A 12,895-nucleotide genomic window follows, 5' to 3' on the forward strand; every position below is an offset into this window, starting at 1 on the left:
AAAACAAAAAAACAAAAAAAAAGTTGGTACTATTATTTCTAAATACAAAAAATAATCCCACGCTAATTAAAATGCAAAGTAAAGCCTATTTAATAGAAATATTATTTGTTACAACATTACTTTTCCACCCCTTTATGTATTAGGTATAGTTGTAAGCCTAGTTGTTAAAGTGCACATCATTAATGTTAATTAAGCAATATCACATGAGAGGGAATGCTGTTTTTTTACGATTGGTGGGAAGTATGTTTTCGTCCGCCTTTACTAAAAGGCGGACGAAAACATACTTCCCACCAATCGTGTTTTATTTAGACAAGATCTCAATTATTTAGTTCAGGGGTGTCCAAACTTTTTCCACCAAGGACCGCATACTATATTTATTGGTAAAAAAAAACAAAAAAGTAAACAGACATATACTACCGGTATATATTTAAAAGCAATAATTTGTGTCTGTTTTGTTTTTTTGGGTGACAAAGCGTATCATTATATCAAAATGTCATCTTTTCACGTCTTTTTTCTGAAATTCTTACTGTTGTTTTTTCTTTTTTTTTAACAAAAAAACCCGAGCTGCGGGCCGCAAATGGCCCCCAGGCCGTACTTTGGACACTCCACCTCCTTTACATTGAGTTCCTGTCATTGATATGCATTAGCTCAAAGTATTAAAAGTATCGATATTTTGATTTGACAATATCAATATTAGAGCATTCAAATCTGGTATCGGCGGTATATATATATATATATATATATATATATATATATATATATATATATATATATATATATATATATATATATATATATATATATATATATATATATATATATATATATATATATATATATATATATATATATATATATATATATATAAATAAATATATATATATTTCTTTATTTTTTTAATTAATCAATCCAACAAAATAATTCCATAATGATACAATTCGAATTCCAAAACCAAACCCAGCCCAGCAACATTCAGAATAGCAATCAACGGAGCAATTAAGAGGACACACAAACATGACACAAAACAATCCAAAAGTAGTCAAACAAAAAATGAATAATATCAACAACAGTATCAATATTAATAAGAATTACAACATAGCAGTGATTAGAAATCTGGAGATAAATAAAACATTACAGCATAGAGTATAGGCTACATGTGCAGACTTAGGCAACAGCAAGGCTTGAAAACAAATCTGGAGCTAAAGATGTGTGTATCACAATCCTAGTGTGTGTGTAAAGTGTGAAAATGGGTGTATCACAATCGTTATCTGTGTGCAAGATGTGAAGACGTGTGTATCACAATCCTTATATGTGTGCAAGATGGGAAGGTGTGTGTAAAGCATTGTGTGTAATTTTTCGCAAAAATTGAAGCAGAGTCTATGCCTAATATTAAGCAAATCTGCACAGTGGTTTTGTTTACTGTGTGTAGACTTTGTTAACTGTGTGAAATTTTTAAATTTAATGTGTAAGCAATTGGAAAAAAACTGTAATTAAATGGCGGCTCATTAAAGGAAATAACCAATTATTTAACCAAAATTACCCAGGAAGGTCAACAAAAATTTTATTTTGTGTTTTTTAGGTGGAGCTGTTCCGTTCAAAGAGAGGAACTCGTTTCTATCGAGGTGAGCCTAAGGGGCAGCCAGCCAGACGAACACGGTTCATTGTTCATGTCCAGAAGCCTTCACCTTCCTTTGAAACATCCTGTGAGCCCCACCATTCTTTTTGTTTGTCTTTCCCTTGCAATAACACCATCATTACCAAACCTCACATTCCTTTGTTGCTCTCCATGTAACATTTCCTACTGTTGAATTGTTCTGTCCTCCATGTTGACTGGTTCATTGTGTGTGTGTCTTCTCAGTACGTTGTGCGGATAGTGAGACCTCAGCCGTGCATAGTTTTGGGGACACTTGGCTGCGATGGAGGGGACAGCGTGTGGAGTATTGCCATTGTGCTTTAAGAGGACGAGAACTTTGTCACATTGTGCCCGTCATGAGTGAGTGCGACATACACACTAAAAAAATGCTGGGTTATTTTGATAACCCAATTTATGAGTTGCTTGTGTTGGGTTACATTTTTTTGTCATTTTTATGAAGAGCAATCCATTTTTTGGGTTATAAGGATATTATTTTAACTCAATTTCTGGGTGTTCAAAATTATGAACCATTTCTGGGTTGTTTTTCAATGAGTAACGCATTTTTGGGTAAAATGTTATGTGTACAGGAGGAGGAGACGGCACAGACAGGAAGGATATCGTTTAGCTCTATTTATATATATATATATATATATATATATATATATATATATATATATATATATATATATATATATATATATATATATATATATATATATATATATATATATATATATATATATATATATATATACACACTACCGTTCAAAAGTTTGGGGTCACATTGAAATGTCCTTATTTTTGAAGGAAAAGCACTGTACTTTTCAATGAAGATAACTTTAAACTAGTCTTAACTTTAAAGAAATACACTCTATACATTGCTAATGTGGTAAATGACTATTCTAGCTGCAAATGTCTGGTTTTTGGTGCAATATCTACATAGGTGTATAGAGGCCCATTTCCAGCAACTATCACTCCAGTGTTCTAATGGTACAATGTGTTTGCTCATTGGCTCAGAAGGCTAATTGATGATTAGAAAACCCTTGTGGCAATCATGTTCACACATCTGTAAACAGTTTAGCTCGTTACAGAAGCTACAAAACTGACCTTCCTTTGAGCAGATTGAGTTTCTGGAGCATCACATTTGTGGGGTCAATTAAACGCTCAAAATGGCCAGAAAAAGAGAACTTTCATCTGAAACTCGACAGTCTATTCTTGTTCTTAGAAATGAAGGCTATTCCACAAAATTGTTTGGGTGACCCCAAACTTTTGAACGGTAGTGTATATATATATATATATATATATATATATATATATATATATATATATATATATATATATATATATATATATATATATATATATATATATATATATATATATATATATATATATATATATATATATATATATATATATATATATACATAATATATATAAATAAGAAAATAATAATATTAATAAACAAGAGAATGGAGTGTGACTAATCCAAAAGTGTATGTGGTGTGTGACTATGTGTAGAGATTAGCTGTAGTGTGTTACCGGTAGTGTTGAACGAGAGGCGCGGAAGTCCAATAGGGGCGAGACAGGCTCGTAGGTCCGTGAGCACAGGCAGGGAGTCGGGGCAATAGCGAGACGTCAAAAGTCCATGTGCAGGCGGGAGGTCGAGATCCAAGATGCAGCCAGGGAACCAGAGGGAAGGCGGGGAGACGAGACACACACCTTGTGACATGGGAACATGTAAACCACAAAAATATTTAATTTTGCTCCTCAGCTGATTATTTGTGTCGCAACACAATGTAGGGAAGACCGAGGTTGGTTGTCACATATTGTCACCAGATGGTGCTGTTTCTTAAAATGTGGTAAGAAAATTATTGGAATTAAGATTTGAGCTCACCTATTACTAGTCTTCTTTAAAGTAAGTAAGAATATGTACGACTGAATTTGAGGTGAAAGGAATTATATTGTTTTTCATGTCAAATTATAAATATTTAGCTTGTCAGTATTTGTCTTCTAAGTTTTTATGCAATGGGTTTATTACGAAGCAATTGTTACCTTCAAAAAGTGTAAAAGGGAAGGGAAAGTCTATAATATATATCTATTTCTGCCTCCTTACCTTAAAAAGAGTTGTCCCATTAATTTAACACTGTGACAACCAACCACACAGTGTGTGACAACCACCCAGTGATGTGGTTGGTGTCTTTGATGGATTATTTTTTATTTGTTACGATGAGTTTGCAAATAAGAAAGATATACCATATTTTTCCGACTATAAAGTGCACTTAAAATCTTTACATTTTCTAAAAAATCGACAGTGCACTTTAATACCTGGTGCATCTAATGTACAGTATGTATTAATTATGGCTGTGCTTACTGACCTCATGGCAATTTTATTTGGTACATGGTGTAAGTGTTACTAGTCACACATAACAGATACGTGTGGACTGCAGGTTGACGCCTGTTCAATAAATAACGCAAGCTAGACCAAATCTTTGATGTTTCATTGAGAATATAGAACATTACACGCGGCGCTCAAAAATCTGTCAAAATGTTTAAGTAAGACTTTGGTAAGCTACGAAGCCACACGGCTTGATGGATTTCCACAGCATTACGGCTAGTGTAGTCAGACGTACTGTGCTTCAGCATACGGGTGTTGTTATGGTGTGAATATAAGGAATATAATGGCACCTATTGGAGACATATTTTTTGGCATTTTGTTTCACCCTATTATGCAAAACCAACTTTTCTCACCTATTAGTTGTTGCGATCTGTAGTCCGCGCCATAGTCAACAAGCTCATTCTGTTACTCTATCCTCTTGTTTTTGCTTTTTCTAATACAAAATAACATATAGTTTGATCTTAATGTGTCAGTACACTCGCTATGGAAGTGCTAAAAATTACAACAAAGGTCACAGGAAGAAGACACTGTCGAAATGGAGCCACGTAAATAAGACCCTGAAAGAAAGCGGCTTAAAACGGTCTAAAACATAATCTGTGAAACATTTTGATCACAGAACCACTATTACATACTATGTAGACCACAAGGAAGTGTTTTAAATGTAGAAAAAAAACATAATATATCCCTCTGATGCGCTTAATAATCCTGAATAGACCCGTTCATCGACAGTGCGCCTTATCATCCAACTCGCCATATGGTCCGAAAAATACAATCAGAATCACAATCAGAAATACTTTATTAATCCCCGAGGGGAAATTAACATTTTCAGCACAATCCCATTCAAGAGCAGACAAACATTACAGGGAGACAGAACAGGATCGCTGACGGGTCTGCCAACTTCCAGCGCCCCTTACAAAAAAGGTGAGAAACAGGTAAACGCTGGGGTGGGGGGAGCAGACCCAACAAAGCAACCAAGAGAGCCGACCCCACTCTCGGCCGCCCACTAACTCTCGGCCAGTGTCCAGTCTGCATGGATGATCGAGGATGCGTCTAAGGAGACCGAGGTGTCCGATACCTGGTCATACATTTCAAGTCAAAACTTTAGGCTTCAGTTTAATGTAGAAATTACTGCTGAAAGATGTTTTGGTGACGAGCAGCTCATAATAGAGTAAAAAGAGTGACAGCCAACCCAGTTCTTCCCTACGTCTTCACACAGACATGATGTATCAGTTGAGCTGACCTGGTGAATGCTTGGTCTGGTTACTCATTTGTCTGTTTGTCTTTTGTTGTCGTCTTTCACCGTAATTTCTCCTCAACTCTCACCGATCACTTTATTTTTTTTGCCAGCCGGCCTCACTACTGCACTGCCAGCTTTCTTAGACATAGTTTAGTCTGAGATCGTTTGCCCCCCCACCCCCCTATTGACAAATTTAGTGACTTATGGTTGCCCCTCCCTTAGACAAACTGTAACCACATTTCAGCCAGCCAAGTTGTGAGCTCAGGCTGCAGGCGTTCAGTCCACTGCTGGTACTATCTCTAAAAAAAGAAATAATAGACTGGACTGGCAACTGCTGCATAAAAACACTTTTACTTAAGTGATGAGAGACTGAGCATTACTAGGTCAAAATTGATATAAGGGTAAGCTCTGCCCAACACTTGAGATTTCATGTCTACTTTGTCATATTAATTGACCTGGAGAGATACAACCGTGATACAGAGACCTGTTGGGAGGGGAAAAAAGTGTCCTAAAAATTGTAGCACGGTAGTTAGCAAACAACACAAGAGACAATAGGATGCTAATTTAAAAATAGTGGTGATCAATGACGAAGAGTCATCAAACAACTGTGCAGCAGCCTAGAAATATAGGAATATCCTTTTTTATTCTAATATACCAGTTGCTATTTCACTGATATTAAAAACAAATACAGATTGTTTTCCCCGCCGTAAACATGTCTTTACAAAGAGGTGTCGTCCTATATTTAAGTTCATCTTATATTGATGTCAATACGGGGCAGAGCCGTGTATAGAGAGAGTATGCCCAACTCAGAGTTGGTACCCAACATGTAGTGAGGGGCTTTTGACCAATCAGAGAGAGTATGGCCAGCGGATCTCCTAAATAACTGGTCAAAAGCCCTTCACATGACTACAGGGCGCCATGTTAGTGACCAACTCTGAAACCGAGTTGGCCATACTCTCTCGATACGGTGTATCTTATAGCCCCCCGTATCTTATGGACTGGTAGCACTCCCTGGGTCTTTACCAGTTCTGCAGTAAACATGTTTGACCCTTTCTTGCCACTGTATTTACTATATATATATATATATATATATATATATATATATATATATATATATATATATATATATATATATATATATATATATATATATATATATATATATATATATATATATATATATATACACTACCATTCAAAAGTTTGGGGTCACATTGAAATGTCCTTATTTTTGAAGGAAAAGCACTTTACTTTTCAATGAAGATAACTTTAAACTAGTCTTAAATTTAAAGAAATACACTCTATACATTGCTAATGTGGTAAATGACTATTCTAGCTGCAAATGTCTGGGTTTTGGTGCAATATCTACATAGGTGTAAAGAGGCCAATTTACAGGCAACTATCACTCCAGTGTTCTAATGGTACAATGTGTTTGCTCATTGGCTCCGAAGGCTAATTGATGATTAGAAAACCCTTGTGCAATCATGTTCACACATCTGAAAACAGTTTAGCTCGTTACAGAAGCTACAAAACTGACCTTTCTTTGAGCAGATTGAGTTTCTGGAGCATCACATTTGTGGGGTCAATTAAACGCTCAAAATGGCCAGAAAAAGATAACTTTCCTCTGAAACTCGACAGTCTATTCTTGTTCTTAGAAATGAAGGCTATTCCACAAAATTGTTTGGGTGACCCCAAACTTTTGAACGGTAGTGTGTATATATATATATATATATGTGTGTGTGTGTATATACATATATGTGTGTATGTATGTAAATATATGTGTTGTATATATATATTTATAAATATGTATGTATGTACATATGTACATACATATATATGTACATATACATACATATGTATGTATGTATATACAGTATGTACATATACACACACACACACACACACATAGCACCCCCCGCAACCCCGAAAGGGACAAGCGGTAGAAAATTGATAGATGGATGAATATATATACAGTATATATATATAGTATATATATATATTCTTTCTGTCTCTTCAGACTGCTACGTGTCTCATTGCTACAATGGAGGGACGTGCAAGGAGGCAGTGTATTCGTCCGACTACATTTGTCAGTGCCCACCAGGCTTCAGTGGCACTCAGTGTGAGATCAGTAAGTACATGTGTTCATACATTGTTTTTAATTCAACTTTTATTGGGCTTCTCCCACATTAAACTTATCCAGGCATGCCTTGATGGACCTTGATGTGTCATGCTGGAACAGAAAAGGGTCTTCCCCAAACTTTACCAACAAAGTTGTCCTGAGGGGTCGAAGACACTTTGACATATGAAGGTGTTTATTTCTGAAGAGTGCCTTTCAAGACTGTGAGACACCACACCCTCTTCGTTGACATAAACACAAACGTTAGCCAGTCCCAGCCAGCCAGTGATGGCCTTTCTGGAGACCAGACTCAATAAATCTGTATCATTACATCAATTAGACAAATACAATAATGCAGCTGAGATAGGCTCCAGCACCCCCCGCGACCTCAAAAGGGACAAGCGGTAGAAAATGGATGGATGGATGGACAATATACACTATATTGCCAAAAGTATTTGGCCACCCATCCAAATGATCAGAATCAGGTGTCCTAATCACTTCGCCCGGTGTATAAAATCAAGCACTTAGACATGGGGACTGTTTCTACAAACATTTTTGAAAGAATGGGCCGCACTTAGAAGCTCAGTGATTTCCAGCGTGGAACTGTCATAGGATGCCACCTGTGCAACAAATCCAGTCATGAAATGTCCTCGCTCCTAAATATTCCAAAATCAAAATGGAAGACTTTGGGAACAACAGCAACTCAGCCACGACGTGGTAGGCCACGTAAACTGACAGAGAGGGGTCAGCGGATGCTGAAGCGCGTAGTGCAAAAACTTTCTGCCCAGTCAGTTGCTACAGAGCTCCAAACTTCATGTGACTTTCCAATTAGCCCACATACAGTACGCACAGAGCTTCATGGAATGGGTTTCCATGGCCGAACAGCTGTATCTAAGCCATACATCACCAAGTCCAATGCAAAGCGTGGGATGCAGTGGTGTAAAGCATGTCGCCATTGGACTCTAGAGCAGTGGAGATGCCTTCTCTGGACTGATGAATCACGCTTTTCCATCTGGCACGAGTCTGGACGAGTCTGGGTTTGGAGGTTGCAAGGAGAACGGTACATTTTGGACTGCATTGTGCCGAGTGTGAAATTTGGGACGGCGTGGCGAAGTTGGTAGAGTGGCCGTGCCAGCAATCGGAAGGTTGCTGGGTACTGGGGTTCAATCCCCACCTTCTACCATCCTAGTCACGTCCGTTGTGTCCTTGGGTAAGACACTTCACCCTTGCTCCTGATGGCTGCTGGTTAGCGCCTTGCATGGCAGCTCCCGCCATCAGTGTGTGAATGTGTGTGTGAATGGGTGAATGTGGAAATACTGTCAAAGCGCTTTGAGTACCTTGAAGGTAGAAAAGCGCTATACAAGTATAGCGCTTTGTGCAGGACTCCCTTGAAAAAGAGATTCTTAATCTCAATGGGACTCTCCTGGGTAAATGAAGGTTAAAAATAAATACATCTAAAAAAAAAAATGTTGCGCCCCCTATGGGTTGCTGTCATAATAACCCATTTATCATTATTATTTATAACGGTATATTTTGGACTGCATTGTGCCGAGTGTGAAATTTGGTGGGAGAGGAACTATGGTGTGGGGTTGTTTTTCAGGAGTTGGGCTTGGCCCCTTAGTTCCAGTGAAAGGACCTAAACCCGATAGAACACCTTTGGGATGAATTAGCACAAAGACTGAGAGCCAGGCCTTCTCGACCAACATTAATGTGTGACCTCACCAATGCGCTATTGGAAGAATGGTCGAAAATTCCTATAAACACACAACCTGTGGACAGCCTTCCCAGAAGAGTTGAAGCTGCAATAGCTGCAAAAGGTGGACAACATCATAATAAACCCTATAGGTTAGGAATGGGATGGCACTTCAAGTTCGCATGTGAGTCAAGACAGGTGGCCAAATACTTTTGGCAATATAGTATATGTATTGCAAAAAATGACTCCAGTTGTGCATTTAATACCTTAAATAACAACAAAAACTTCAAATTCTGTTTGAACTTGAAACACAAACATGCCCAATCCAAAACTTTTGACGTGCTAAGGAAGTTATGCCGGAGTGATAACATTGTCAAATACTGTGAAGAAGTGTTCTGAAACAGGAAACAGGAAGATTATTCAATTCAATTCATTAGACAAACTGATTTTTAGTGCCATGCAAAATAAATCACCAAGCTATTATTTCTCTTATCTTGTCTTTTCAACAGACAACAGAGAGAAATGTGTTGCTGGACGAGGGGACGCGTACCGCGGCACATGGACTATCAGCAAGTCCGGAGCAGAGTGCATCAACTGGAACGCCACATCCCTGAGAGGGAAGAGGTTCACTGCCAGGAAAGTGGACGCCAGCAGTCTTGGATTGGGCAATCACAACTACTGCAGGTTTGTGAGCAGCGCTGATAAGTGCAGATAAATTGTGTCAGGGGAAACAAAGCAGGATCTTAATGTTGCCTTTTGTTTCCAGGCAATTTAAATTTGTTAGGTAAACACTGCAACTTCTTTGTTCAACTAACAATTCAGTTTCAACTTACTGCCTGACATAATAAATTAAGTGCATCTATTTAGTTTTTGTGCATCCCAAGAAAGACCATGTTTTATTAGATCAGTTACATCCAACAAGGAGGTCATTTTTCATTGCCTGGTTGTTGTTGTTGTTGTTTTTAATTTAGGAGGCTATTGCAAAAAAAGACTTTACAAATATTTCAAAAACTTATGAAAATGAGGTTTTGGTCAAGAAAGGACTGTTTACATTTTTACATGGGGGCAAATACAGGTGTGAATACTACAAGAACGTTAATACCAAAATTCATATGCCTGACGTATGCATGGGGGGGATCTATATACTGTATATGCACACACACACACACACACACACACACACATTGACATTTTTACATCCATCCATCCATCCATCCATCCATTTCCTACCGCTTGTCCCTTTCGGGTTCGCGGGGGGTGCTGGAGCCTATCTCAGCTGCATTCGGGCGGAAAGCGGGGTACACCCTGGACAAGTCGCCATCTCATCACACACACACACACACATTTTTACAAGATATACATATATACAGTAAAACATACATACATTTTACTAGATGTCTCTGTGTGTGTGTGTGTGTGTGTGTGTGTGTGTGTGTGTGTGTGTGTGTGTGTGTGTGTGTGTGTGTGTGTGTGTGTGTGTGTGTGTGTGTGTGTGTGTGTGTGTGTGCATGCGCGCATGTGTGTGTATAGCATATATAAATAGAAAAATATAAATAAACAAATAGGATTCAAATAAAAAAAATCAAAGATGAATTTGCATGAAAATAAAATGGGTTATGGGTTATACTTGTATAGCGCTTTTCTACCTTCAAGGTACTCAAAGCGCTTTGACAGTATTCCCACATTCACCCATTCACACACACATTCACACACTGATGGCAGGAGCTGCCATGCAAGGCGCTAACCAGCAGCCATCAGGAGCAAGGGTGAAGTGTCTTGCCCAAGGACAGAAAAAAATATTTTGATTTTGTCATCTTTAAATATATTTATTAATAAACTACACAAAACACATATGGTAAATATTTTCCATGTAATTCATGTCAATTGAGCTATTGTTTTAATAGAAACTGTAGCTGGATACTATCCATTTTTATCATGCTAAATAGTTCTCCTTTCAGTTCCGGTCACTACAATTGTTTAAAAGGCCATAAAACAGGGCTATTTAACTGGCGGCCGAGGGGGAAAATCCGCCCTGTCATACAAGAATAACTCAAAGCTTATCTTTTTTGTCAGGAACCCTGACAACGACAGCGCTCCTTGGTGTTACACATATAAAGGCACTCAAATTGCCTGGGAGTTCTGTTCTGTGCCCAAATGTCCAGAAGGTAAAACTTCACACCCTAGCTGACTGAAATTGTAATGACCAGATATTTTGGGGCAAAAAATAGGAACACAATTGTTTTTAACCTTCTCTGTGTGATCTGGATCAGATAAGTACGAAGAATGCAAGAGGGGCATCGGTCTGACCTACAGGGGCACGGCATCCGTCACTAAAAGTGGCGCCCACTGTCTCTCGTGGGACTCTCCGGCTATCATGCACAAGTACAACAATGCATGGAGGTCTGATGCTCTCGAAGTGGGGCTTGGTAGCCACAGCTACTGCAGGTATGAACACAGGATGCACCCAATGAAAGAAAATCATATATGAAACGCGAGACATCTCCTAATTGCAACAACTTTTTCCAAACAGGAATCCTGATGGTGATGAAGGTCCGTGGTGTCACACCTACAAGAACATGCAGCTGACCTGGGAGCTCTGTGATGTACCCAAATGCAGTGAGTTGACCTTGTTGACCGTGCTCTAATTTTACATATGTGTAACAGTTCCCTGGATCTTATCAGAATCAGAATCATAAGAATTTTTATTGCCATTGTTTGAGAACGGGTTCACAAACTAGGAATTTTACTTGGCGCAATCGTGCAACATAAAACACATATAACACAGAATAGAATAACATGAGCTGTAACTGAGCTATCAGATCTTGTTATTGTTCATGTGCCTGATGGCCGAGGGGAAAAAACTGTTCAGGTGGCGGGAGGTGTGGGTCTGGATGGACCGTAGTCTCTTACCTGTAGAGCTTCCCCCTACAAGCTTCACTTGTAGGGGAGAAAATACAAAGATATTCAGTTCTGTGAAATCCATCCATCCATCCATGTTCTACCGCTTGTCCCTTTCGAGGTTGCGGGGGGTGCTGGAGCCTATCTCAGCTGCATTTGGGCAGTAGGCGGAGTATACCTTGGACAAGTCGCAGTTCTGTGAAATTTAAAATATAATCATGATCACATCAAGAGCATATATTGTTTTATTATGCCACTGTTTGACTCCTCTAAATAGTTATGATTAGTAAGTATAAAATAACTCCCACCCAAAAAATGTCATCTCTAGTTGCGACACGATATATTCAAAATACTCTGGAAAATAAATATGTGCAACTTCACAGGAAATAACAGCAAAATTATTCAACAAAAGAGTAATGTTATTTGTTTGCATTTATAGAAATGTATAGAATACCGTAAATGTTTAAAGTAACACTTCTATTCAATTACATGTCGAGTCTCTTATAGTCGCCAGGTGCGTGGTCTCTAATTAGTGCTGGTGTCCTCTCCAGCCGCGCACTCTTATCAAGTTGCGTTATCTAGTGCTATTGCGCATGCGTGTAACAAGGAAACCTGTTTTAACCACTGAGGTGTGCATTCTTTTTTTGAAAGTATCATGAGTAGAACCTTTAGTCCCTTTAGGGACAACCTTTAGTCTGATTTGGCCATGGAATGACATCAGACCAAGCCCCCGAGAGAGACTTTCACAATTTTGCAGCAAATTAAAAACACGAGAGTGCTCCTGTGGTGTCGAGGAACCTACACGAACCTACAGTGTAAAAACATTGGCAGATCTTTGCATTGACATTTTAACATTGTGAAGGCCAGCATCCACAGCAGGAGCGGTGTAGCTCGGTTAGTAGAGTGGCCGTGCCAGCAAC

The 12,895-nt window shown here is 38.5% G+C and overlaps 1 protein-coding gene across 3 annotated transcripts in view; it reads left to right on the top strand.

Moving 5' to 3' along the window:
- LOC133632871 (tissue-type plasminogen activator-like) overlaps positions 1-12,895 on the top strand; it is a 40,968-nt gene that overhangs the window by 18,938 nt on the left and 9,135 nt on the right. For 2 of the 3 annotated variants that reach the window (XM_062025641.1, XM_062025642.1), the window contains exons 3-9: positions 1,580-1,703; positions 1,859-1,993; positions 7,286-7,396; positions 9,587-9,761; positions 11,151-11,242; positions 11,348-11,522; positions 11,608-11,693. In XM_062025641.1, the coding sequence (XP_061881625.1) occupies positions 1,580-1,703; positions 1,859-1,993; positions 7,286-7,396; positions 9,587-9,761; positions 11,151-11,242; positions 11,348-11,522; positions 11,608-11,693 (898 nt within the window). The remainder of the gene's footprint in view (positions 1-1,579; positions 1,704-1,858; positions 1,994-7,285; positions 7,397-9,586; positions 9,762-11,150; positions 11,243-11,347; positions 11,523-11,607; positions 11,694-12,895) is intronic. The other variant, XM_062025644.1, reaches the window with a different exon arrangement.

Source organism: Entelurus aequoreus, linkage group LG17 (assembly GCF_033978785.1).
Source record: "Entelurus aequoreus isolate RoL-2023_Sb linkage group LG17, RoL_Eaeq_v1.1, whole genome shotgun sequence".
In the NCBI taxonomy this organism is placed as follows: domain Eukaryota; kingdom Metazoa; phylum Chordata; class Actinopteri; order Syngnathiformes; family Syngnathidae; genus Entelurus; species Entelurus aequoreus.